Here is a 26986-nt window from a genome sequence, read left to right as displayed (position 1 = left end):
AGGCCTGGAAGCAGATGATCATCTTGGACCAGATTACGAAGCAGGAATGAACGAGTGTTCTCTGCACTATTCAATGACTCTTTACCCATATGAGCGGAAGCTTTTTATATGGCCTCTAACGTCTTCGCTACATGGCAATCAACCCATTTTTTTACAGCTGGAATAAGCTATGTGTGCAGTCATACCTGACCAAGAGGCTGAGACCATCAACTACACTAGAGGCAACTGGTTTAAACTTAAACACAAAAGTTAAATAGCACAACAAAAACCAGGTTCGAGTTCAACAAATAAAAATATTGAATTATGAGTAACTAAAACCCATATACAAATCCAGAAACTCAGCAGTTTGGGCTACTAATTGTGACTTCGCTGAAGTGCAATCCATCACGGATCATCGTCCTACATGTGCCAATGCAGGAGGTTCAAATGGAATCTGTCTGGCAACCCCAGACGCCACTCAACTTACACTTTTATAAAAACTCACCAGTTGCTTTTAAAGTGCCGTACGAAAGAAAGTGTTTCGACACAGCATTATCACCCCCCTCCCTCCGCCCCACCTCACAATGCCACAATCGCATCAGCGCAGCGACGATGCAGAGACGACGTTACCGTGCGCGATGGCCTTGCGCAGCTCGAGCAGCGAGCGGAAGGTGAGCGACGCCACGTGCGGCTTGCCCCAGCGGTCCGTCTCGGCCTCCACGTCCTCCTCAAACTTGATCCAGCGCGCCGTCTCCTTCCACTGCAGCTCCTGGCGAGTCGGGTCCATCACCAGCTCATTGAGCTCCACAAACACCTGCACGCGCCCGGGGGCGGGGCCCGGCACGTACCATCGTGAAGCGGCAAAGAGCAGCATGGCTCCGTGTGCGCCACCAGCGGTGCGAGCCCTACGCTCGCTCGACCGTCCGTTCACCCGTCTGCCCGCTCTCTCTACAGGAGAGGACACGTGGCTGGATATGAAACAACACTCTCCCAGAAGCACCGATCGAGCGCTACACGGGAACGAGGTGAAAAATTATGACTTGCCGACTCTGCGATCTTGCGTAAGTCAGCAGCAGATGCCCGTCACAAAATACCCTGCATCGGCTAATAGGCCGCACAATCGAAGAAAATAGGTCAAGGCAATATGTTTGAGTGGCAGTCTTTTTTTTCTCTTCACAAAACAAGTATTCTAACGTTTCTCAAAGATTTTATTGTATTAAATGGTGTGGCTTTTATGCTTATGACTCAGTAGAGGGAACAATAAACATGTGAACAAATGAGAGGTTAAAATAAAAAGATGCAATGGAAAAGAAACCTGAGTAGGATGGTGAAAGGAGGAGAAAGGGGAGAGGAAAAGAGAAGAGGGAGAGGAAGAGATTGAGGCAGAACTTACGGGGGAGGGGAGCGGACACCAGGTCACACAAGTTCGGCATGAAGAAAAAGTATGTACAGCGAGTCAAAAGGTATTGCGGCCTCACAGCTCTAGCCAGGGCAAGGGGTCAGAGGTGAGCACGCAGCAGGTACCAGGGAAAGCAGATGCAAACGAGGTGGTGACATTGGTGAAGGAAAACCAAAGAGAAAGGGAAACGAGAAGGATACCATTAAAACAGATACGTCAAGAAATCTTGGCATGCACATGCACAAATAATTAGGTTTTTTTTTAGGATTAAGTTATAAAATATAACTTCACAAGGAAAGGAAATATAATTAACAGCACAGAAATATAAACATTTCGCCGAGCAGTAAGAACATTATTTTGCTCGCAACCTGGCCTGTAGAGCAAATCCAAAGCGAGAGAGCAGGAGATGAGATTTTGGAACGCGGAGAAAAAGACCGCGACTGGGTAAAGTTAACTAAAGTAGACACAGAGCCACCATGATGACGACGGTTAACACGGCATCTGCCGAAGGTCCCGGCACAAAGATAGAAGCAGGATTCGCCAGCAAGAACGCCACTCGCGGCAATTCCCGTTCAGCCCCAGCCCTGGTGGTCCCGTAACTGCAGCGTACTTCTTAGTAACGTCGATTTCTTACCGAGTCTATGTCAGCAACGCTGCCCGTAAACCCTCACCTCCTCCGTTTCCTCTCGCTCTCTCCGCAGTGGACTAACACTGTGTGAGCCTTACTGCATCCGATTAACAAATGTGATTACAACAACAAAAACGTCGCTATCAAAGGTGATATTTTCCATGAAATTAATGATAAAGAGCAGAAATAAAAATGTTAATAATCAAGCGAATATCAATCCAAAGAGGATTTTTTAAATAAGCTGTAACAACAAATGTATAAATCGGGTCTGCTAATCAAAACACCTGGTAATGCTATTGCCATGCATGCATAAGGCAGACTGGGCTGGATTGTTAGTCAGCTAACCGTGCGCCCGTTATTTAATTTCACGGTTTAAAACCCCTTAGGAGCCAATCAAAGCCTGTGCAATAGGAAACACTGTCTTGCAGTGGGCCGGACACACAAGTGGAAAATTAGATACCGCTCGCCTATGTAATTTAAAAAAAACAGAAACAACTGCATGCACACACTAATTGCCTTCTACAGAACGTTGCCAGCATGGATCGGCGATAAACTGCATCACTCAGTCCAACTGTTATTCATTCTCCATTGGGAAAAATAATGCCATTTATGTGGAAAAGCCTCAAAGGATCTCCCCGACTGTGTTGCAGGAGGGTCCCGCATTACGATGTTTGGCCAATGTCATTGGTAAGTGTTTGGCATGGGAGAGTAAACCAGAGAACCTAGAGAGAGAAAACCCAGCGTGCATGCAAGAAAGTGCATGCTGGGTTTTCACCTTGCGGCCCGAAGCCTACACCTCGAGGCAAGCCCCAGGTGTCACCCATCCGAATACCGACCAGGCTTAAGCCTGCTCAGCCGCCGAGATTCAACAACATCCGGCGCATTTGGGGTGAATTTGTCGTAGCCATAATGATCGCAGGCAGAATAGGACAAAATCAACAGGCAGTGTTTGCTTGACAACTTGGTTGATGTGCTGTCTACTTTAAAACTGAGAGCACGTGTAATTTTCTGGTAAAACTCGCTTGATTCATTTTCGAAAATTACGTGATGCATTTCGTTTGTTCAGATATACTAGAGAACCAAAGTAGCATTTCAAAAGTTCAAAGAGATGTTGCAATTCGCAGTTTACCAGGCGGACGTACATTTTCTAATGGCACGGCTTCCTGCGTGACCTTACGTTAAATGGCAAACGCATTCGATTATGCTGCGGAATACTAACAGCAGGGACAGCCAAACACCCCACGCAACACCAATCAGCACAACACGGTGAGGCAAGAGCAACACATCAGAGCATCCGCAGCACATGAACAACGCAACACGAAACATCATATCAACGGTAACCAAAGTAGAAGCAGCAACCACCAACAGCCACATCAGCAGCAACGCCAAAACACCACCAAAACACAACACAGAATAGCAGCAGCGTCAGAAATAGTAACAGCAGCAGCAGAAACACAGAAAACCATAACACAACACAGCAGCAGCAACAACAACAGCATCAACAGCAGGAGGAACAGCAGCAACAACAATAGCAGCAGCAACAGCAGCAGCAGAACACCACCAAAACACAACACAGAATAGCAGCAGCGTCAGAAACGGTAACAGCAGCAGCAGCAGAAACACAAAAAACCATAACACAGCACAGCAGCAGCAACAACAGCATCAACAGCAGGAGGAACATCTGCAACAACAATAGCAGCAGCAACAGCAGCAGCAGCAGAACACCACCAAAACAGAACACAGAATAGCAGCAGCGTCAGAAACGGTAACAGCAGCAGCAGCAGAAACACAAAAAACCATAACACAGCACAGCAGCAGCAGCAACAACATCAACAGCAGGAGGAGGAGCAGCAGCAACAGCAGAACACCACCAAAACAGAACACGGAATATCATCAGTAGCACTAAAAGCAGCAGTAGCAAAACAGCAGCAACAGCAGTGGACACATAGAAAAATATAGCGCAACATAGCAGATCAGCAGCAGAAATAGCAGCATTAGCAGCAGCAGCAAAAGAAACATTAGCAGCAGCACGAGCAGCACCTCGTGTGGCCGGCGGTCACAGAGCTTCTTGGGACCCGGTTTGGAGTGAGCCTTGTGAGCACGCGACGACCTGGAACTCTTCTTGACGAGGTGACGCCTCACCCCTGGTACGTCTTCAAATCGGTGGCCTGGCTTGTGGAGGAGGAGAGAGAGAGCCCGGGGCGAGGGGGGGTTAAAAGCCAGGGGTCAAAGGTCAGAGAAGTTAGGCAGCCATTGCTCTCAGCTACTCTTCCATCATTCTTAAACAGGCGCACCTCAGTCTGGAAAATGTTCCCGTTTGCTTCTGAGTGCGTTTGGCTAAAATAAAACACGCTAATTTAAGTCAGGTCTTCTACGGTTGTCTGAGAATCTTGAAAATAGTTACAAGCGCATGCCTAATTTTGGGCATTCTACAAAAGAACCTCTACTTTTGAACATCTGCGCACACTTTGAAAGATTCCATTACATTTTTGTTTTATATTTTGCAGATCTAGTTGAGTTTCTAGGACCGCAAACATAATCCATCCGTGCTGAGCTTTCACTGCTATCCCCCCAGGTGTGTGGGTTTTCCCCAGGTTCTACAATTTCCTTCTAAACAATGGAATTGACCAAACATCCCAATACAGCATGACTCTCCTGAGACAGAGTCTTAAGACTCGTTGAGGTTTTCCTGGACAAACAAAGGGAATTGTGGCAACTTTTTTGGCTGCATTTTGTATAATGCGTACTTCGCTACTTAAGTCAAAGAGAACATCTACCTTTATTGGGTTAAATGCCCCCGAAAGGCGTTTAAATTACACGCGCGTGAGCGACGCAATTTTTAACGCAGGCAGCCGCCGTACCTTAGCTCGCGCAGCCAACGTCGCAAAAAGGCAGCCCTCCCATGCAACGAGGGGAGGCATTCGACCTCGGAGGAGCGAGCCGGCAAAGCTCACCGTTGATTATCACCGTCAGGGAAGTCGTCGATTCAAACGGGGCAATGGAAACGAAAGTGCGTCGAGTGACGAGCGCTCACACGCGCGTGCGCAGGCGACCAGCCGGACTTTGAATTTCGGACGCAAGGGAAACAAATTATGACTGCACGCCGTCCATACAAATAATTTGCGTGCGGTCAACGTGATACGCTATTAATTGTTGATGATGCGGCGCGGTGAGTCAACGGCGAGAGAGGGGGGGAGAGGGTCCGCAGGGTGTGGACGACTCCCGTGGGGGTGCATGAAGGGACTCGATTGAATTTTCACTCCAAGGACACTTGTGGGGTTTTTTTGTTGTTGCACTGTTTCTTTTGTAACTCAAATTGTAAGAGATAACATCATGGTACATGTTTCAATCTTGGCTACAGTTTTGTTGGAAAGAATGTAAGGAGGAGTGTAACTTGTGAAATCGGAGAATGTTAGTTATGTATTTTGTTTATAATAATGAAGGTATCCAAAATACGCACACGTGAGCACACGCAACAGCTGATATTTGCCACTAAGTAAAAGTGACATCGCATCAGTAGTTGTGCCAAAAATCAACGTACGCACATGCACGTAAAATAAATAGGACAAATTACTCTCGAACCAGCTTAACTTAATAATTTAAATTCACGTACGAGATCACACAGCAGCCAACAGTGTCGGAGCAGCTCCGGTAACAGCAGTCGCACGCTACATATGGATGGCTACCGAACGCGTCGCGCAAGTGATTCGCCACCATTACATCAACGGCGTCACGTGAGCGTTACACATCATTACAGAGCGGTTCTCATAGGAGCACCGAAGAACCTCCAACAATCGCGTACGACCCCGTGTCCCTGGAAGTTCCGCGGAAGGCCGCAGCAGGTCAGATGAAACTGCTTTTCGTGTTTAGTTTCCCCACACCTCCGATGAGCACGGTCGGCTACGTACTGCGCGAAAGAAGTTCAACATATATGCATAAAGACACGCGCGCCACTCACTCTTCATGTGCTCCAGGTGCGCGTTGCCGAGGGTGCTGGCCTCCGTCTCGTCGGTGGGCACGCGCGCGTACAGCGCGCTGCCCGTGTCCGTCATGCTGCCGATGCGGCGTCGCGAGCTCAGGCTGTAGCCGTGGGCCGCCACCGCTGACGACGATGACGGCGGCGATACCGCCGCGCGGCATGCGCCATGCCCCGCCCGTGCACGCTCGCTGCACCGCCGCCATGGAACAAAAAACCAGTGCCATGTGAAAGACGACGTCAAGCGCAGATCTCCGATGCGTTTTCAGGTTGTACCGACCCACGCGCGTTGTTCGGCACGACGTCCGACGTGTCGCTCCACGTACTGGAACTGGAGAACTGCAGAAGCTCCCCAGCGTGGGGAGAAGTTGCGGGCACGCCAAGCAAATTCCTCGGACAACATGCCACGTGTTGGGAGATTCTTTAGAAACTGAAGGAGCTCCCAGTACGTGGATCAAGATGTCGGACGTCGTGTCAAATCAGGCATGCGGGGTACAGCCCGAAAACACGTCGGCGAGCTATACGGCACGGCCGCAAAAACCTACACAGTCGACAAGGCCACGTAGTTAGCGGACTAACGGCGTACCTCTCTGTTCTTCTTCCGCTTGAAGTCAAAACAGACGCAACGCAATGCACCTAATACTCCATCATACACGTGAGGCACAAAACACCAGGCCCCATTCATAACGGTAACGCGCTCTCTCCCGTGCAAAGCTCATAAATATTTGAGAAGCAGCTATCGTTATGCGCGTGTCTCGGACCAATTTCTCCTCATCTTACTTGGCCTCTTACTCTTGAGGCCACAGTAATAGCAAGGTTTACATCTGCGGGGCACACAATGGGCATAGCAACTCATCGCACACGCAGAATCTAGAAAGTGTCAGCAGGCAGCACCTCACCTCACCTCACCAAGCTTCACCAAATAAACCCATTAGAAGCAATGCGCACACACACACACATGAAGACAGTGTTTTTTTACTCAAGTTTCGTTATATTTATGCATCTTAATGACACAGTGCAAAAAACCTCACATTTAACGGTCTGTTACATTTTTTTAAAGAGAAGAGTAGGGCCTCAGGTGGAACTTGTGCTTCCTTGTTCATGAAGGTCAAAACATATTTTGGTAACTGCCAGACTAGCGAAGGCGTAAAGGGGGGTAGACCGAGTTATAATTTACACTCGGAGGTTGTGGCTATCATCTCCACTCTGCTCACCCCTCATGCTCTTCGTTTGCTCGCTGGGGTGACGGTCGCCGGCGTTTTTCCCCATCGTCTTCTGGAGATTCCTCCTTCCGGGCGACTCCGCAAGCCGCTCCAATACCCTCCTCCTCGTCATCGCCTAGGCTGAACTACGGGCGAGACAAAAGCAACGAGCGGCCACTTCACACCGCCGGCAGAATGGCCAGGCTGCAACTTCGTGGCGACATGGCTCGATCGGGAAACGTACGGTGACGGGAGAAGACGCGTCCTTGGAGCCGTCGCCCTCCTTGCGCTCGCACTCCTGCTCAACATGGGCGTCCCGTTCCCCTCGCTCCGCGTCCCCGGGGATCTCCATCGCGGCATCCGTCCCCTGCGCCCCCGTCGCCCCTGCGGGGCTGGCCGCGTCCGCCTCCTGACCCTCGGTGATGGTGGGGGTGTCGGGCGGCCGGGCCTTGCCGCGTCGCTGCGCTGCCTTAACAGCAGCGGCCGCCCCCTTGGGCGCCCCATGGCCCTTGCGTCGGTGAGACGATTGGGCGGGGAGGTGCGAGGAGAACGCCTTGTGGATGTTGTGAGACGAGTGGCGGTGGTCTGCGGGGTAAGCGGGGGGACGAGGGAGCACGGAGAAAAACAATTAAGGAATATCATAGACCCAGAAAGATGAGAAAGTCCCATGTACACTTAATGCTGCGACAGGGTATATTTTGAGTTCACTTAAGCAATGGTAAATACAGTGAAACCTTGTTATATTGTTGTGCATTATACTGTATTCCATCGAGGCAATTACAGTCAGCGCTCCGATTTAAAGTTTTCCACATCTGACCTTAAATTTGGCTCCTGTCCATTGAAACAATGTTACGTTGAGGTTTTTCTGTAAACAATGCAAAATATACTTTGGATTTATATTGTATCTACATTCAGCCACATTTCCAAATGCTGTATAAAAGCATTGTGGGGAAATGACTGACAATATTGGTCGCGAAACCCTACGCATTAAACGTGGAGCTCGCCGTCCGATTTCTGGTCTGTGCGGCACATTTGCCGAGTGCGGAGTCGCCTACACTGGTAGTCGTCCTCGTTGAAGTTCCTCCTCACGTCGTCGGGCAGGGTGGCGTGCGCGTCGCTGATGATGCTATCGAAGGAGCGATCCCGGGATAGGGCCCGGCCCAGGTCCTCCTCCTCTTCTCCTCTTGCCAGCGGAGCTGAGGCCCCCGCACACCTCTCTGACTGCAGCAACAGCGACGGCCGCTATTCACCACGAAGTGTGGAAGTGATGTCACCATTGTGAATGTGCCAAGCCGAGGTGCCCTTTCGAGGCACCGTGAAATTTTGAAGGATCGCCGTGTTACAGCTTAGCCGACAGACGGTTGGCCGGTGGTGCATCTGCCCACGACACTGGGTGTGCACTGGTGGTCACCGTCAAAATAACCACTAACCAGAACGCGCACACTCCTCAAGCACAATTAAATAAATTTGTTCACGTGGAGAAATGCAGGGAGACACGACTGTGCATGCCGATGTGTACGTGGAGGGGAGGATCATGTTGCTGTAAGCGCACTGCCCTACAAACCCAGTGGCCCAGGTTCGATTGCCAATTATGCCCAACACCAGTGACAATTATCTGTACCAGTACTGGGCCTCCTCTAGGTCGACTCGGACTGAAATGAGTACACGGTGCGGTGTGTAAACATCGCCACGAGGGAGACAAAGGTGACCGGGCGTGGTGCTGGCCAATCACCCCCTCGTGCTGCGCAGGCCTTCATAGGTTTTCGCGAACAGCACTTGCCCCAACCGTTTGTTAAGGCTACACGGGGGATCTTTGTCTTTGTGCACTCGGAGGAGGAGGCGAGTGTGAGATTGCATGCACATCGGCACAACAAAACCGGCACAGCCAAAGTGGGCCGCTCCGTAAGACAGGTGGCGGTGGTGAAAACCAGGGGAAAGGAAACCTTTGTGAGTTTTCACAAAGCCAAGGGCCACAGTTTGTCAGGTCATCTGAGAAGAACAAGAGTCTATTCACTGAATATATTTTGCCTTTTCTTCTCTCAAAACACATTGGCATGACGTGGTGGGGTATGAGGCCACCTGTCCATTACACCCACTGCAATGGACAGCGGAGCCTGGGCCCCTATAGGGCTTGGCACAGCTGCGCCACCTGCACACTTTGATAGCTACGTCACTGCTTAAAAACACGTTTACTTTTAGTGTCAGTCGGCAAAAATATGAATAACACAAACACGCTCGTGGTGAATATGGACTGCGCGAGCACACTAAACGTCTATCTCTCCATCAATGAATGCCGGGGACGTGCAAACACACACACACACCGCGCACCCGAAACACAATACATGCAGCTCAAATGTTGTTGTTAAGCGGTCCGGCAAGTGCGTTGCGCAATGTAAAGGGACACCAAGGACACTCTTCGATTCACAAATTCACAATGGCTGATATACCAGCGACCAAACTTGTGTTCCAGAGCGAGCGCTTTTGTTCCCGCAAGGCGGTGGTTCCCACCAGCCCCATAGCGATGGGGGGGGGGGGGAGAGATCGAGGCTGGAGGTGCCAAAAGCAACCCTTCCCTTTGAATTTCGATTTAAAGCTTTCGTGACTGCAGGGATTCATCTTCTTGGTTATTTTGGTAAAGTCACGTAAAAGGGAAATAATAAAATAATAAAAATACCAACCATCCCTTGCTGAAGGCTCTGCCCGCTCCCCATATAAATTCTTATAGTAAAGTCAAAAACAAGCAAAACTAAAGCGACGGATGTCGCAGCCTTTCCCCGCATCCAGAAGGGGTGAGAGCAGAATGCATAATGGATAAAAAGCAGATCGTACTGTTACTCATTCTGCATAGCCTTTTAGAATATTTGTTTATAGTTTGTTGTGGCCCCCCTTAAACTCCACAGACACCAAGAGTCACAGGAAAGTAGGGGATTGGGTGGCTCATGGGAGTCTCATAATGGCCATGGCGAGAGCACTTTGACAACGTGGATCAAAGTAACAGTTTGATTCCAGACGGCAAACCGCAAATACATCACGTTCTCAGGTGAAGTGCATTATTGAGCTCAGCCTGGTCATGTATGACTGGACAAATTTTTGTTTGAATTAAATTGATCACAAATTGGCAACGCCCAGTTTGGAGACTCATAATCCATCTCAATGATACATAATTGAATAGATGTACAGCCCTCTATCAATCCACTGCTGGATGAAAGCCTCCCCACATCATGTCAGATTTGTGCAGATTCATGCAGATTTGTGGAAGGGGGACCAGGACCATTCAAATACTGCTCGGCATTAATGGTATAGCCGTGGCCGGGATTCAAGTTCAGGTACCCAGGTTCATAGCGCGGTGTGTGAATCACACCACGCTATGAACCGTGGACAGTGTGCATTGCTAACTGCCCCACGGTCTCGGCTTCTCACTTGGGGTGATCATTGCCTTTGCAATTGCGGTACCCAAACTCTGGAACTCTTTGCCTTTTGAGGTCAGGACTTCCGAGACACTTTAAAAATCTTCAAATCGCCACTAAAAACGCATATGTCTAAAATGGCTTTATCTCTTGATTTGAAGCTTTCGTGACTGAAGGATTCATACTCTTAGTTTTTTTTTCGGTAAAGTCACGTAGGTAAAGTCACGTAGATAGAAAAAATAATGAAAGAAAACACGACGTTTCGGTCGCAACACAAGCGGCCGTCTTCAGGTGAGAAAAATGATCTGCTGTTGTGGCTTTATATAGGCATGGGAGGCGGGGGGGAGGAGGAGTTTGGCTGTAGGAATTAGGCACGGGGGGGGGGGGGAAGAGTTTGGCTGTCAGAGTTATCTCTTGCCATTATAGCACCCCGAGAACGATTGTTTAAGGGTGCTTTATAAATGTTAATTATTATCATTGCCCCACAGCTTCACCCATACCTCATGATATACCTACACAGAAACATATGTAAGGACAGGCCTAGTGCCGTAAATAATAATTGAAGCGACAGGGACAGGCAGGGTCAAATGAGGCGAGAGAGAGTTCGGGGAAACGGGCGTGGCTGAGTCGAGGGGCGTGACTGAGCCGGAGGGGGAGATAAAAGGCAGCGCGGAGCGGGGCTCAGGGCTGCTGTGGGGAATCGAGGTTGGACCGTCGTCGCTGTCGTCACATTGGGAGTGGATCGTCCTCACCGTCTGGGAGCAGGTCGCCTTATCGTCTTGGAAGACTAGAGGGAGATTATAGATCGTTGCTGTAGCTGCTCATCCATCGGCTACAATATAGTCAGCCAGCTATATAGGTGAATGTCATGTATCAGTTACATGAAGTCACCCACTGTCCACAGCCAACTCGCGTCTACCCGTTAACATGCCATCGAGTCAGGCGGACCATAATAGACAATAAATATAGAAAAACATACTTTAACAAGACAGTGTCTATGAGTGCTACATTACACATGTAAAAAAAAACTAATTATTTTTAGATGTTTTTTTAACCCAATGTTGATAGAAACAGGGCACGTGACAGGATGCTACCCTAGTCGAGAGAAGTGTGACTCAGAGAATGAAAGTGAACTCAACTATGATTATTCACGAGGGACAGATGGGAGTTAATGTTTCGCATGTTGGGCTATAGACAACACAATTTAATGAATAACAAACAAAAGAAAAAAATATTATAACACAAAATATTTATCCACATTAACATTTCCCAAAATGTCATGTTAAGACGTTTTTTTAAATCAAATAAATGAAAATTGTTTATTTACAAAAAATGACTAATTGGCCATACAATTAAATGTTCACGAGTGATTTCAGATTTATTTGATTTTATTCATTTCAGCAGCAAGGGCCCAATGAGCTGCTATGCTTGATTTCATGAGCATCCTGCGATAGTATAAATGTCGTACAGCACAGATCTTAGTGACACAATCTCGGTTACATAGATCGTGATACAAACAGCGAGTATCGGTCTGTGCTGTACATGTTACAGGAATAGAGAACCGGTTTAAAACATAAACAAATAAAAGACCACATTCTTCTACGAACAAAAATAAAGATAATTTAACTAAGCAAACACAATCATTAACCAGAAACGTTTAAGTACAATCCTTACAGACTTGATCTTTAGTTTCCCCAGCCGATGATATTATTTATGACATCTACATCTATGAAGGAACTTCAGATTCGTGAGTGAATGGATGTTTCTTACGGTCGGTAATTAGTGAATTCCCAAGTGGTTGGAATCTGACTAGGAAATGTGCTTTAACGAGACAACAGTGACCCCAAATACTTATACACGGATCAGGGTGCAGGACGATGAGGAATGCTGACAAACAAAAGTAATCTGCTGAGATGACGAGAATCCTCGGGGTCTCAAAACTGCAGACAGTAATAAATGAACAAATAAACAACAACCTGCATTTACGACAAGAGTCGACGCTTTTTTTTTTTACAGGAAAGTTCAAGAAGAAAAGCGAAAATAGTCCGGGAATTTTACGCGAACAAACACAGAAATGACACCGCAAATCGGAATCCACACTCGAGTACAAGGACAAATTCATTCTGCCCCAGTGTCACTCGTGAGCCGACAGGAGGGAACAGAAAAACAGAACAATGACTGAGCCCCGTGGTGGCCGAGTGATGAAATGCCAGTGCCGTCACAACACATCGCCGAGTTAAGCTCTCATTAGAGCGCAGCACGCAAGACTTAAGACTTCAAACGACTGCGAGGGAGAGAAAAAAACCCAAGTTACGTAACGCGATCCCCGCCTTGTTATGCACAGCACCTTCGGCGCGCGACCTGTTTGCCAACTTGAGCATCGTTTTGACGAGCACCGCTGCACTTCGGAACGGGCGATGCCATCAATTAAAAATTAATCGGATGAGTTGTCCACACCCTGTACAAAGTTGATTTTTGGAATGACGGCTTCAGGCTCGTTTGTTGAGTTAGGGTGGTTGTTGTCTGGCCTCCCTGACTTGAATGCCTGCCACAAAAGTTGAGTCCGGTCTGATTTGAAAACAATGAGATGGAAAATCAACTCTCAATTCTCCGGTTAATGGGGAGAGGAGGGGTGGGTACACAGAAAACAAAAACACTTACCTATATATAACGGGGGTGAAGACATAGAATGTGGTAGAATGTGCCATCATTCTTTATTATCATCGGTTTACTTGCCGATATATTTGCGGTCGTGTCGACGCACAGTCACTGACCCTGGGACAGTGAGGAGCTGCTAAGTGTTAAACTAATGTGCACGTAAATATATAGATTTTTTTTGTTGAAACATAACTCGGGCAACTCGCATAATCTGCCCACAGATAATGGAGAGTTAACGTCTATCAGAGAATGTCATTGTGTACATTGTACACGGTCATAAATTACAACACAGCAGGCCAGTGTATTGTAACAGACCTTCATTATATGGTAGAGGGCCATCCACTTAGTACGTACGCATGGAGGTAGGAGGGGGGGGTTAAGCCAAACGAGTACGCTTGTGTATGGGGGGGGGGGGTCTACTAACAATATGTGTACGCATAGGAAACTGGGGGGGGTGGAGGGTGAAGCCTTGATAATAATTTGTCTACATTGCCCTTCAAATCAGTTCGATAGTCCGGCGGTGGACTGTTTGCTTAAACACGTTAATATTATTCATCCTTGATCGTTTCTAACGTGGATTAAATATCGGCCGTTTTATAGGATTCGGGGGGGGAGGTGCGTCAGGCGTACGTACGCAGGTGGGGGGGGGGGGGTGTAAAAAGTAAGCGTGCGTAGATGTTTAATTTCATGGGTTTACATCACACATGCAGCCAATGTAAGCGCTACCATACACGCAATGTTCAAAAATAACTGTTCTCTTTACAACTAAGGAAGAAGTCAGTTGGGCATTAACTGTCCATTTGTCCATCAGTCATTTCTCGTTAAGTTGCAGAAATATGAACAAACCTAGAGCTTAAATTTGTGTTACTATGAGGGACTTGCAGGTGCATCACAGGATTACCCAAAAACTGGGGGACTGAGCCTAGAGGAAAAACATTATTTCCTCTGAAGGCTTCCACCAGACAGCTTCCAAACTGCAATATTTCCCAAGACGCATGTTGGAATTTTTTTACATGTGAGTATGCATGATTTTTCCCAACTGCCTTAGGATATGTTCTATAAATTTACTCCACCAAGAGGACCCCTACAAGGAAAGAGAGTCAATATTTAACATGGGCTTGTGAAAGTTGTACACACTGACGTAGCGACACAGGTGGAAATAATACTGCACTGCTTTTCCAACCTGGTGAAAATTTAATTGGGTGACATGGTCACTTGAGAAAAAAAAATGAGTATGGTTAAAATCCTCTTATTAATGGCCCTATTATGTGTCACTCCTATTATCTGCAGCCCCAAATGATTCTTAAAAATCCTATCGTCTATGTGTCCAATAATCTAAGGGTGCAATCTTTTTCTTTGCTTTTTTCATGGCTAAGAGGGGACATGACCTAAAAGTTGCAGTTAAAATCATTCAATTCTCGACACCTGCTATGGAAGAGCCAATCGAATGTGGTCTGCTGGAAGAGCCAAACCGATGCTTTTACCTCTCTATTTTATTATTTTTAATGATCTGGAGATTAATCTTAATATACACTTTCTTGAGAATGAGAAACGTTTCACTCTGAAAGTGCAGCACTTGAAATGCCAAATATCTACAGGATGCATGTAATTAGACCTCCGCTGTGACTTTCCCGCTAGGAATCATGTCTACATTAACCACAATACTTATAGTCAGAATGCAAACAAAAAAATACTTTGACCACAAGTATTGTAAAAGGTTTCAGTTTGGTGTTATAACATCTCAACACCTGTTTTGTTGCCAGAAAAAAGGGGAAAACCTATTCTCATATTTTGGTACTGGCAAAGGAGGTCCCATGATGTCTATCAATGCCACTCGAAACACGAGCATATACACACAATCACTTCCTTGTATGTAAATAATCAAACAGGCTGTACCAATCGTTAGCATATACACACAAAAAATGTTTGGTCTACTTCCACAGGTAAGGTCTGTGCTGCTGAGTATTTGCAAATGTATACAATTTTACCAATTTGTTGAGTTCTTAATGAGTCATTGATGGTTATCACACTCAGTTAAAACCGACACCGCATACCTAGGATAATAAACACTGCTAAAGTAAAGTACAAATCAAAACTAATTTCAAATACTGACGCAGACATCTCCATGGCACGCCGCACCGCACACAGCAAGATAAAGTTCAACGAATATCTGCTGAGAGAGAGGCACATTAACAGCCGTTTTGTCAATCAACGGCTGGATGAAGGCTTACCCACACTCTGTGCTTCATAGGAGTTATGCGACCACACTTCACCATGCTGGTCAGTGCGGGTTGGTGAAGATGGGGAGCATGGAAGCATAGAAGCACAGTACAGCAATGTATTTCTGCACTGCCCTCTGCTGCCCACAATGTAGCACAGCCCAGTAGCTGCCTATTGGTAATCCGTTTGTGCACGGTGGTTGCCTATTCAAGCACTATCAAGGCTAAACATTGCATAGCTTCCCAGATCTCATATCAGGGGAACACATTCAAGTGACTTCGTCATAGACAGAGAGAGAAAACAATGGGAGCCATTTGAAAGGGCCACGTTGCGCCTTCTTGGCCTATAGTTGTATAAAACAAGTTACAACCGATTATAGTGAACTTAAATGTAACAAAAAACCCATCATCATAAATACACAAATTCGTGGAAAAGAAGAGTTATTTAAATAATCACTGGCAATACTTTCATAAGAAAACACAATACGGTAATGGCGCAGTCCCAAAAATGTACAGCACCTGCCAAAATCTGAATAAGAATATGGCTGTATAATTCTAACACACGAGAAATTAGAACAAATGGCTCGTAAAAGTGTCAGGACAAAAATGCTGTAAGCCACCTGGAAGAGAACTTACCACCGACCGACCCATGCAGAGTAGCCAACATCGTATTAAACAAAACAATCAAGAAGGCAAGAACCGGTCACCGGACTTCTAAAATAAACACCAGATGGCTACGACAGGCAGCTACTACAACAAACAGCGATGGCACCGCATCGGATCCACAATTTGAACGCCCACGCGGGGGCCCACAATCCGCAGGTCACTTACAGAAGCAGAGGCATACGGAATGCACTCCATGAATACGACGGCCCCTCAAATCCCCCAACTTCTCCCGGGCGACCGAACGAGCAGTCACGCAACGCAGGGGGCTCTCCCTTTATACAATTACCAGGCCGGCGTCTGCGTGGCCAATTTGCCGCAACCCTGTTACGCGCTCGGCTGCGGAAACCGGGCGTCCACATAGCTCGCGGGAGCCTATCAAAAACCGGCAGCCGCAATTGTTATTTGGCAAAACTCGCCGAACGAGGCAAAACGCAACACAAGTCTCTGCGGCCATAGCCGGTGGCGAGCCACCCATGAAGGAGACGATGCTCACGGCATGCAACGTTAGTTCTTCGGCACGGTTTTGGTGCCATGGCGGCGAAGAAGCGCCGATTTTTTGACATTTAGATGTCCCCATATGCACACACCCGACGAAACAAAGCAAAAAGGTGGAGAATGACTATTTAAAACACTCTTTTACATTTATTTATTTAAAGCAGCAAATCTTTTTTTTGCACAAATGAATGCCTGCAAGGTTCAAGTAATAATAAAGAATGTTCATCCCTTGTTATTCCACTGCGGGACGAAGGCCTTCCCCTATGCCATTTTTTGGGCATAAGGATTGCACGACCATACTTCCCCATGCCGGTTTGTACGGGTTTATGAAGGCAAAGGGGGGCTGAAACCAGTTAGAATATCGCTAGGCTTTGCATGAGCAGAATTAGTCACAATTGCCAGGTGGCGCTTAGTGGGGGGTAAAGTATGGGTACTCCCACCTCTGCAATGATGCCTGACCAGCATGGACAAGTAGGACAAATGCCTTCTAAAGGGGCCTCAGTAGAGCCCCCTGTCGCAGAGACTCTCCTGCCAGTAGCGGTGCGAGCTAGTAACTGCAAGGTTGGACCCTCTAATATTGTAATGTAAAAAATATACAAATACTGGCAAAGACTGACACCCCTAGGGATATCGAGTTGTTTGATTATTAAGACTGCTGTTGGTGTTACGTGTGGAGCAGTGGCACAGTTCCTACAGCCCCGCGCTATGACCTCAGCGAGCTGAAACTGATTCCAGGAAACAAACATCATTGGCGAGTGATGCCTGAACCAGTTTTCAGACTGTCCCCCTCCGACTCCATCTTGATAACCCACATTAACCAGCATAATGAAGTATAAGTCAATCTCCATGTTCAGCACAGCATGGGAAGACCTTCACCGATCAGATCAGTGTATAAACAAACGGTTGTAAATGACAAAATAATTACTTCATTACTAATAGCACCATCTACTTTGTGGGACTACATGGTGGGCAGCAGAGAACCGTGTGGCGGTACCCATTGTTATACAATACTTCTATGCTCCCACGTCTCTGATCCCCAACTTTACCAAGCCCCTTCGACTATTGTGGTGAAGTGTGACCAATTAATCCCAACAACAAAGGTGATGTTCCTGTACACGTGTACCTTGTGTATATTTCATGGTCTTTAATCACAAGGCACTCTGGGTAATAACACTCACAGACACAATGATGGCTATCATCAAGACACCCTGGGTAATCTCACAACACAGTGAGAATTGGCAGTGGTTCAAGGCATTGCCCAATGAGCCATAAATCACGGGTCAGTGATGCCATTTCTCAATGCCAGTCAGCGAGCAGCACTGCTAAATGCCCAATTACACCATGCAGTGGTGCAAGTCTGAGTGAATCATTGCCAATATTAGGTTTTGAACTAAGTGAAAATGTTAACAAAAACATATTTGATTTAGTTGGATTTTAATAAAAGGCAGAATCATGGTTCTGAAACATGGCATACAAATATAAAATCACGAATTTTGGAATAAAATCACCTTTTCCTGCTGCGTTTGTTTTTGCATTTGAGCTGTCTAGCTCTCCGACGTCGAAGTTCCCAGCACGTGTAGCCGAAACATCTGACACCATGCCGAAGAACGCACGGTATGACCTTAAGACACATCTGAGAGCTAGACAATTGTCTTTCCATGGCTTCCTTCAGCCTTGATGGAGCATCACATCAAGTAAATATAGTTGCTTACATCTGTACCGGTTAATGCCATTCATCTCCATGCATCTTCAATTGGCACAAATCCCATGTTGGCGATTGTTCACTTTTGTCCAATGTTTGATGGAAACTCACCAATGCCTCCATCAACAACAATGCAGCAATTCGCCAAGGCGATGCATTTGGCTGCCTAGTGTCGTCGCATGCAATGGTGCACTTTGAATCTGGCCACCTGAGTTAGATTCCCAGCCACGGCTAATAGCTGTGGTGAGCGATAGCTTAAGCGGTCCTGGGCTCCTCCTCTCACCAACTCCAACTGACCAGTGGTGAATACGGCATAGGGAGGCCTCCATATAGTAGTGGACTAACAAAGGGCTGTAAACGTTCGCTTTTTTTATTATTACTGATATATTTCCAAAGTTAAGTAGAGTATTCCATTTCTCACATGTATAGTTAATACAGCTCCCTCCTAATTTTTATTCTTTTATCTGCTTAATCCCAAAATAATTATCACAATTAGCACTGATACAATGACACCTGTTATGTAATCGGTTGACGGTGTGGGAAAATGATCAGGTCATTTGCACGCCTGCCAATGCGTCTCAATTACATCCTGGGGGTGCTCATGACGCTCAGACTTGGTGCTGGTATGATCAGTTACCTTCACACATGTGATTCTACGAACTGGAGGATTGAATCACAAAGGTGAATGTGTCTGGCACAAGCGAGAACGGGGTGCCACGAAAGCCAAGAGCGGGTTCAGCTTTAGAAAAGATGGAGCCATGATGGTGGGAGGTACGGCAACTCGCATAGGAAAAATACAAACACTGTGACTTTCACAAGGACTTGTATTTTGTAGGTTTCCAGAAGTCGGGTGTAGCTTTGGCAAGAATTTTTTTCTGTTGAAAAAAAGTAAAATAAACAGATATCCCTAGGGCTTCTGACTAGCTTCTGGACAGTTGAGTAAATTATCCTCCAACTTGGACACTATGTGAGTGATATGTATTTCAGTGGGATAAATTGCAACAATATTTTTAAGTCATGTTATTTCATATATACCACGTAATATTGAATGTTAACTCATGGAGCATGCATTCAAAAAAATACGTAAATGTTAAATGCAATGTTACTTAGGATTAATGTACTGTACACAAAGTTTGCACCATAGTCCAAAAACCAGGTTTTACAAACCCAATACATTTTCTCAATGCGAATATTTAAAACAAGTTTTATTATGTAAAGAAAAATGCACTTAATTTTTATTTTAAAATAAACTAAAACTGCACTGGTTGTGGGTTATGATTGCGCATTACATTTGAATGCCAAATATAATTCATATTCAATGATAAAAAGTCCTAAACCTTTCTGATGTAAATACAGGTGTTAATATCTTCAAACACCAAATAGACACCAATAACAAGGCATTGTGTCTGCGCAACCACACAAACTCGTGGTAAACAAATGCAAACAGATTTGCTTGACGATAATAGGGTTTTCCCCTTTCTGGCAATAAAACAGGTGTTAAGAGGTTAAAACACCAAACTTAAACCTTTGCAAGGAATCATGTCTGCATTAACCACATTTACTCGTGGTGAACATGCAAAAAAAAACATGTTCTGACATTATGTGCATTTTCTTTGAAACTGATTGATCCACACCACAGACAGCTTTCTTTAGAGCCTCGTCTCAAACATTGTTAGACCAGAGGACGCCAAAAGTCGAACAGCACAAAGACAATGCCACTATCAGAGCCATTGCGAGCTCGGGGTGAGCAGCCACATCATGAGACCTCCTTTGCCAGTATTAATGATGAACTCTTTGCCACTTGGTGGAACTTTTTCTACAGCACTGATGGGACACGGCAGTAAAGGAAGCCACCTCTGGTACAGGCCAATCAGTTTCAAGGACAATGCTTACATTATGAAAGCCAATGCGTTTGCATTTTTTTTGTACCACAAGTACTGTGGTTATCATTTAATATCTTGATACAGGCGAAAAGGGTCCCCCATAGTTTCAATTCATGTTATACTAACACGTAAAATGTCGAGTTCCCAGATTATTTGGAGCACTGGACCTCACTTCTTGACATTATTTGGACGAAGACTTGTGTGTGTTTCAACAATGCCACCTCACAGGGTTCCAACACTCCACACGGTAACAGAGGAAAACGCAAAGTATATATAAAATTAGGCTACTGAAGTGAAAATGAGAAGCTCTGGTTTAAGATATATTTGAAGAAACCGGCATTTTGATAATCCTTTAAATATCATGAAAATGAGCGTGATGCAGATGCTTAACTTGAATTCTGCTTTCACCTGAGACGTCCTAAAAGCCCTGCAAGAAATAATTACGGATTTACTGCAGAGTATACCCACCAGCTCTAAAATAAAAGCCATAAATACAAAACCCAAAGGATATGAGCACTTGAAAAAGTACTTGAAACTCCATCACCGATCGCATCGCCGTCAAGTGTGGAAAAAACACAATTCTTCAGCGCAAACTGCGATGTGCGCGTGAAGCAAATTTGAGGTTTCGTTTGCTTGTCGGAATGCGTCCAGCTTGAACCAGCGCAAAACCGACCATGCAACTCATTGTGGGGGCCACATTAATCTAAGCTCGTCAACAGCTCTCGCCTCGGTACGGCCAAGAGATGCCGTACTGGATAACCTGTCGCGTTTCAAGCGTAACGCTGCTCTCTGCGCTAAGCCACCAAAAAAGTTAAATTGCCACGGCCTTCTTTCACTACCCACCTCCCACCCTCCCTCCCCCCCCAACCGTAAGTGTCGACCACATGCATTCCTCATCACGCTTAGAGCAAATCTGAGGACACTCCAGTCTAAACTACATGCAAACACTGTCTAAAAGCAAATGCAATGCCCGGCTTGAAGTATGGGTTGTTTTTACCATACTTACCCTTTTTAACCATATTCTCTCAAAATATTGGTATGTACCTGTTGTACACGTACGCAATATTCAAGTGCAGCACTACAACAATACAACTATCAGTAAACATACAAAAAATATGGCTCATAATGCATGCTGCCATGTTGTCAACGTTAGCACACTGCACTTTCAATCCAGAGGTCGCCGGTTCGATCTCCCTTCGTGTCAACTGATACCAGTGGGGCATGTTTCTTAAATCCATCCCTCTGCTGTCCACCTAACAGATTACATCGGGATGCCACAGTTGGCCGATTGCAAGGTCGCATTGTGGTGGGGTAATGTGCATAGGTGGGACAAAGTCATTGTTATGCAAGTCCAAGTCGAGTCGCAAGTCATCAAATTCATGACTCGAGTCTGACTCGAGTCCAAGTCACATGACTCGAGTCCACATCTCATAGGTGGGACAAAGTCATTGTTATGCAAGTCCAAGTCGAGTCGCAAGTCATCAAATTCATGACTCGAGTCTGACTCGAGTCCAAGTCACATGACTCGAGTCCACATCTCATAGGTGGGACAAAGTCATTGTTATGCAAGTCCAAGTCGAGTCGCAAGTCATCAAATTCATGACTCGAGTCTGACTCGAGTCCAAGTCACATGACTCGAGTCCACATCTCATAGGTGGGACAAAGTCATTGTTATGCAAGTCCAAGTCGAGTCGCAAGTCATCAAATTCATGACTCGAGTCTGACTCGAGTCCAAGTCACATGACTCGAGTCCACATCTCATAGGTGGGACAAAGTCATTGTTATGCAAGTCCAAGTCGAGTCGCAAGTCATCAAATTCATGACTCGAGTCTGACTCGAGTCCAAGTCACATGACTCGAGTCCACATCTCATAGGTGGGACAAAGTCATTGTTATGCAAGTCCAAGTCGAGTCGCAAGTCATCAAATTCATGACTCGAGTCTGACTCGAGTCCAAGTCACATGACTCGAGTCCACATCTCATAGGTGGGACAAAGTCATTGTTATGCAAGTCCAAGTCGAGTCGCAAGTCATCAAATTCATGACTCGAGTCTGACTCGAGTCCAAGTCACATGACTCGAGTCCACATCTCATAGGTGGGACAAAGTCATTGTTATGCAAGTCCAAGTCGAGTCGCAAGTCATCAAATTCATGACTCGAGTCTGACTCGAGTCCAAGTCACATGACTCGAGTCCACATCTCATAGGTGGGACAAAGTCATTGTTATGCAAGTCCAAGTCGAGTCGCAAGTCATCAAATTCATGACTCGAGTCTGACTCGAGTCCAAGTCACATGACTCGAGTCCACATCTCATAGGTGGGACAAAGTCATTGTTATGCAAGTCCAAGTCGAGTCGCAAGTCATCAAATTCATGACTCGAGTCTGACTCGAGTCCAAGTCACATGACTCGAGTCCACATCTCATAGGTGGGACAAAGTCATTGTTATGCAAGTCCAAGTCGAGTCGCAAGTCATCAAATTCATGACTCGAGTCTGACTCGAGTCCAAGTCACATGACTCGAGTCCACATCTCATAGGTGGGACAAAGTCATTGTTATGCAAGTCCAAGTCGAGTCGCAAGTCATCAAATTCATGACTCGAGTCTGACTCGAGTCCAAGTCACATGACTCGAGTCCACATCTCATAGGTGGGACAAAGTCATTGTTATGCAAGTCCAAGTCGAGTCGCAAGTCATCAAATTCATGACTCGAGTCTGACTCGAGTCCAAGTCACATGACTCGAGTCCACATCTCATAGGTGGGACAAAGTCATTGTTATGCAAGTCCAAGTCGAGTCGCAAGTCATCAAATTCATGACTCGAGTCTGACTCGAGTCCAAGTCACATGACTCGAGTCCACATCTCATAGGTGGGACAAAGTCATTGTTATGCAAGTCCAAGTCGAGTCGCAAGTCATCAAATTCATGACTCGAGTCTGACTCGAGTCCAAGTCACATGACTCGAGTCCACATCTCATAGGTGGGACAAAGTCATTGTTATGCAAGTCCAAGTCGAGTCGCAAGTCATCAAATTCATGACTCGAGTCTGACTCGAGTCCAAGTCACATGACTCGAGTCCACATCTCATAGGTGGGACAAAGTCATTGTTATGCAAGTCCAAGTCGAGTCGCAAGTCATCAAATTCATGACTCGAGTCTGACTCGAGTCCAAGTCACATGACTCGAGTCCACATCTCATAGGTGGGACAAAGTCATTGTTATGCAAGTCCAAGTCGAGTCGCAAGTCATCAAATTCATGACTCGAGTCTGACTCGAGTCCAAGTCACATGACTCGAGTCCACATCTCATAGGTGGGACAAAGTCATTGTTATGCAAGTCCAAGTCGAGTCGCAAGTCATCAAATTCATGACTCGAGTCTGACTCGAGTCCAAGTCACATGACTCGAGTCCACATCTCATAGGTGGGACAAAGTCATTGTTATGCAAGTCCAAGTCGAGTCGCAAGTCATCAAATTCATGACTCGAGTCTGACTCGAGTCCAAGTCACATGACTCGAGTCCACATCTCATAGGTGGGACAAAGTCATTGTTATGCAAGTCCAAGTCGAGTCGCAAGTCATCAAATTCATGACTCGAGTCTGACTCGAGTCCAAGTCACATGACTCGAGTCCACATCTCATAGGTGGGACAAAGTCATTGTTATGCAAGTCCAAGTCGAGTCGCAAGTCATCAAATTCATGACTCGAGTCTGACTCGAGTCCAAGTCACATGACTCGAGTCCACATCTCATAGGTGGGACAAAGTCATTGTTATGCAAGTCCAAGTCGAGTCGCAAGTCATCAAATTCATGACTCGAGTCTGACTCGAGTCCAAGTCACATGACTCGAGTCCACATCTCATAGGTGGGACAAAGTCATTGTTATGCAAGTCCAAGTCGAGTCGCAAGTCATCAAATTCATGACTCGAGTCTGACTCGAGTCCAAGTCACATGACTCGAGTCCACATCTCATAGGTGGGACAAAGTCATTGTTATGCAAGTCCAAGTCGAGTCGCAAGTCATCAAATTCATGACTCGAGTCTGACTCGAGTCCAAGTCACATGACTCGAGTCCACATCTCATAGGTGGGACAAAGTCATTGTTATGCAAGTCCAAGTCGAGTCGCAAGTCATCAAATTCATGACTCGAGTCTGACTCGAGTCCAAGTCACATGACTCGAGTCCACATCTCAGAGGTGGGACAAAGTCATTGTTATGCAAGTCCAAGTCGAGTCGCAAGTCATCAAATTCATGACTCGAGTCTGACTCGAGTCCAAGTCACATGACTCGAGTCCACATCTCATAGGTGGGACAAAGTCATTGTTATGCAAGTCCAAGTCGAGTCGCAAGTCATCAAATTCATGACTCGAGTCTGACTCGAGTCCAAGTCACATGACTCGAGTCCACATCTCATAGGTGGGACAAAGTCATTGTTATGCAAGTCCAAGTCGAGTCGCAAGTCATCAAATTCATGACTCGAGTCTGACTCGAGTCCAAGTCACATGACTCGAGTCCACATCTCATAGGTGGGACAAAGTCATTGTTATGCAAGTCCAAGTCGAGTCGCAAGTCATCAAATTCATGACTCGAGTCTGACTCGAGTCCAAGTCACATGACTCGAGTCCACATCTCATAGGTGGGACAAAGTCATTGTTATGCAAGTCCAAGTCGAGTCGCAAGTCATCAAATTCATGACTCGAGTCTGACTCGAGTCCAAGTCACATGACTCGAGTCCACATCTCATAGGTGGGACAAAGTCATTGTTATGCAAGTCCAAGTCGAGTCGCAAGTCATCAAATTCATGACTCGAGTCTGACTCGAGTCCAAGTCACATGACTCGAGTCCACACCTCTGGTAATGTGTGGTTACCCCCACTTTCCCCCCCCCCCCCCCCCCGAGACATCTGTCTCGTGTAGAAGATAGATCAAAACAGTCTCTTCGGGGCTGTTTAGAGAAACTCTACTCCAGGCTCTTCCCCGATCAGGAGCGTGAGCAGGTAATTGCTGGGCTGCAACCTGACCTTTTACGCCTGATAAAATACTGAAGCTTTACCGCACAACCGGTGACTCGGGTTCATCAAAGTTGGGTTTGGTTAAAATGTTTCAACATCAGATTTAAATGTACACAGAAAACGGCCGGGTCTCCTGTCGCACCCCAAAGGACATCACAATGTGAACACAATCGGAAATATTCAATGACACAAGCAGCAACAACAATTTGACTACTGTAGCGCATACTTTACGCAGTTGCTCTGGGAAGAAAAAAAAAACACAGCCTTCAACAAAGATGCAATTTAAAAATATCTCTGCTAATCAGATTGGACATTTGGCAATGCTTCTGAAGGACGGAGGGGAGGTTATATCGGTTGACAAATGAGCTCACAGCGTGTGTTGGCGTGTCGGTGAAGGCCAGCGAGTACAAGACGTACAGAATAAAAATGTGACGCTGTTATTTGTCACATGTGCTTGGCATAGACGCGAAACACTGAATGGATTGGTAGGTACTGTAGAGAGAATAACATACGTTCTCAGAATTAACTTTGCATCCTGCAGCTTCTGCAAACAAACGTTTTCAATGCGCATTCGCACACCTAGCAGGGTTAGTTCAAATATATTTTAGTCTACAAGTCCATTGGTGTTTGCAAACCAACAGTATCAACAAGCATTTCGTTTAAGCAAGCAGACTGTGAACTTCACGGGTCTCATCAGCAGAGTCAGTTTGCGTGCCTACACAAATGCCGCTTGAAAATATCGATCTGCAAAGGCAATAAAAGCTGTTGGATAAAAAAAACTAAGTACAGTATTTATGTGGAGACACCGACTATGAGGAGTTTTGGGTAAGGGATTAATTGTTCACTTGTAGAGAGAAAGCATGTCTGGCTTGGTAGACATGAGTTGTTTACGAAGCCTTGTGTTTTGCATGCTCTCGAAGTTACCAAAATTATGGTTTACCACGTTTTGGGTCAGTACAGAGATCATGGGTGTTATTTATCAACGTAGCAGGCTTTAGTTTTACTCTTCCTACACACATACAGTCGCAGTTCAGATCATGTTAATTACACATAAAAGCACATTGTATTTATAAATCATTCTTAATTATAGCAGTGTGGTCGGGCACGCTTGCACAGTTTTGCAAGATTCGATCAATAAAGTGAAACGGATGCCCAGTTTTTCATTATTTAATGGTGTCATTGGCAAGCGCGATACAAATCCATTACTGGATTTATGAAAACCAGTGATGTATAATTTTTTTTTAACGAGTGATGTTCATTGCAACACATTTATGTCCTATACTTGGCGCCACTGATTTTTTTTTGTTAAAACGATGTATATATATATTTTTTAAAGGCAATCCCAAGTGTCTCTTATCGGAAAGTAGTGCATTTAGGAAATTGATCTAAGATGCACGTTTACATTTGTACACAGCTATTTATGGCAGCACAAACAGTGATTTAAGCGGTGCACAACTCTGCACTGGTGTATTTCACTTACGGCACACAGTAGCTCAAGTGGTGCAGCACGGATCGCATGTGCCATAGAGCACACGGAATTAAATGTGGCCCCCTATTCCATTTCCCCTCCCTCTACGTAGCCCGGCGTCTGCGCCACTCTGGTCCATGGGCCCCGTCGCAGTTGCACCGCCTGCACACTCGACAGCTGTACCACTTGAATCGCTTTCATTGATCTAAAGATATGTTCGACCTGCAAGGCAAGCCAGACCAGTTTTCCCAGACTCGCGTACACACGACATTGCTGAACCCATATTCTCTCCCATGCCGAGTGAA

At 46.0% G+C, this 26986-nt stretch overlaps 1 protein-coding gene across 11 annotated transcripts in view; it reads right to left on the bottom strand.

Moving 5' to 3' along the window:
* Positions 1-26986, bottom strand: part of LOC144720985 (band 3 anion transport protein-like) — a 68439-nt gene that overhangs the window by 20552 nt on the left and 20901 nt on the right. For all 11 annotated transcript variants that reach the window (XM_078598225.1, XM_078598227.1, XM_078598228.1 and 8 more), the window contains 6 exons: positions 8240-8405; positions 7429-7769; positions 7197-7330; positions 5965-6173; positions 4047-4174; positions 610-793 (listed from right to left, as the gene is read on the bottom strand). In XM_078598225.1, coding sequence (XP_078454351.1) covers positions 610-793; positions 4047-4174; positions 5965-6173; positions 7197-7330; positions 7429-7769; positions 8240-8405 — 1162 coding nt within the window. The remainder of the gene's footprint in view (positions 1-609; positions 794-4046; positions 4175-5964; positions 6174-7196; positions 7331-7428; positions 7770-8239; positions 8406-26986) is intronic.

The sequence above is a fragment of the Lampetra planeri genome, chromosome 10 (genome assembly GCF_965212315.1).
Source record: "Lampetra planeri chromosome 10, kcLamPlan1.2.h2, whole genome shotgun sequence".
Classification (NCBI taxonomy): Eukaryota; Metazoa; Chordata; class Hyperoartia; order Petromyzontiformes; family Petromyzontidae; genus Lampetra; species Lampetra planeri.
This window is presented reverse-complemented; position numbering and strand designations above follow the sequence as displayed.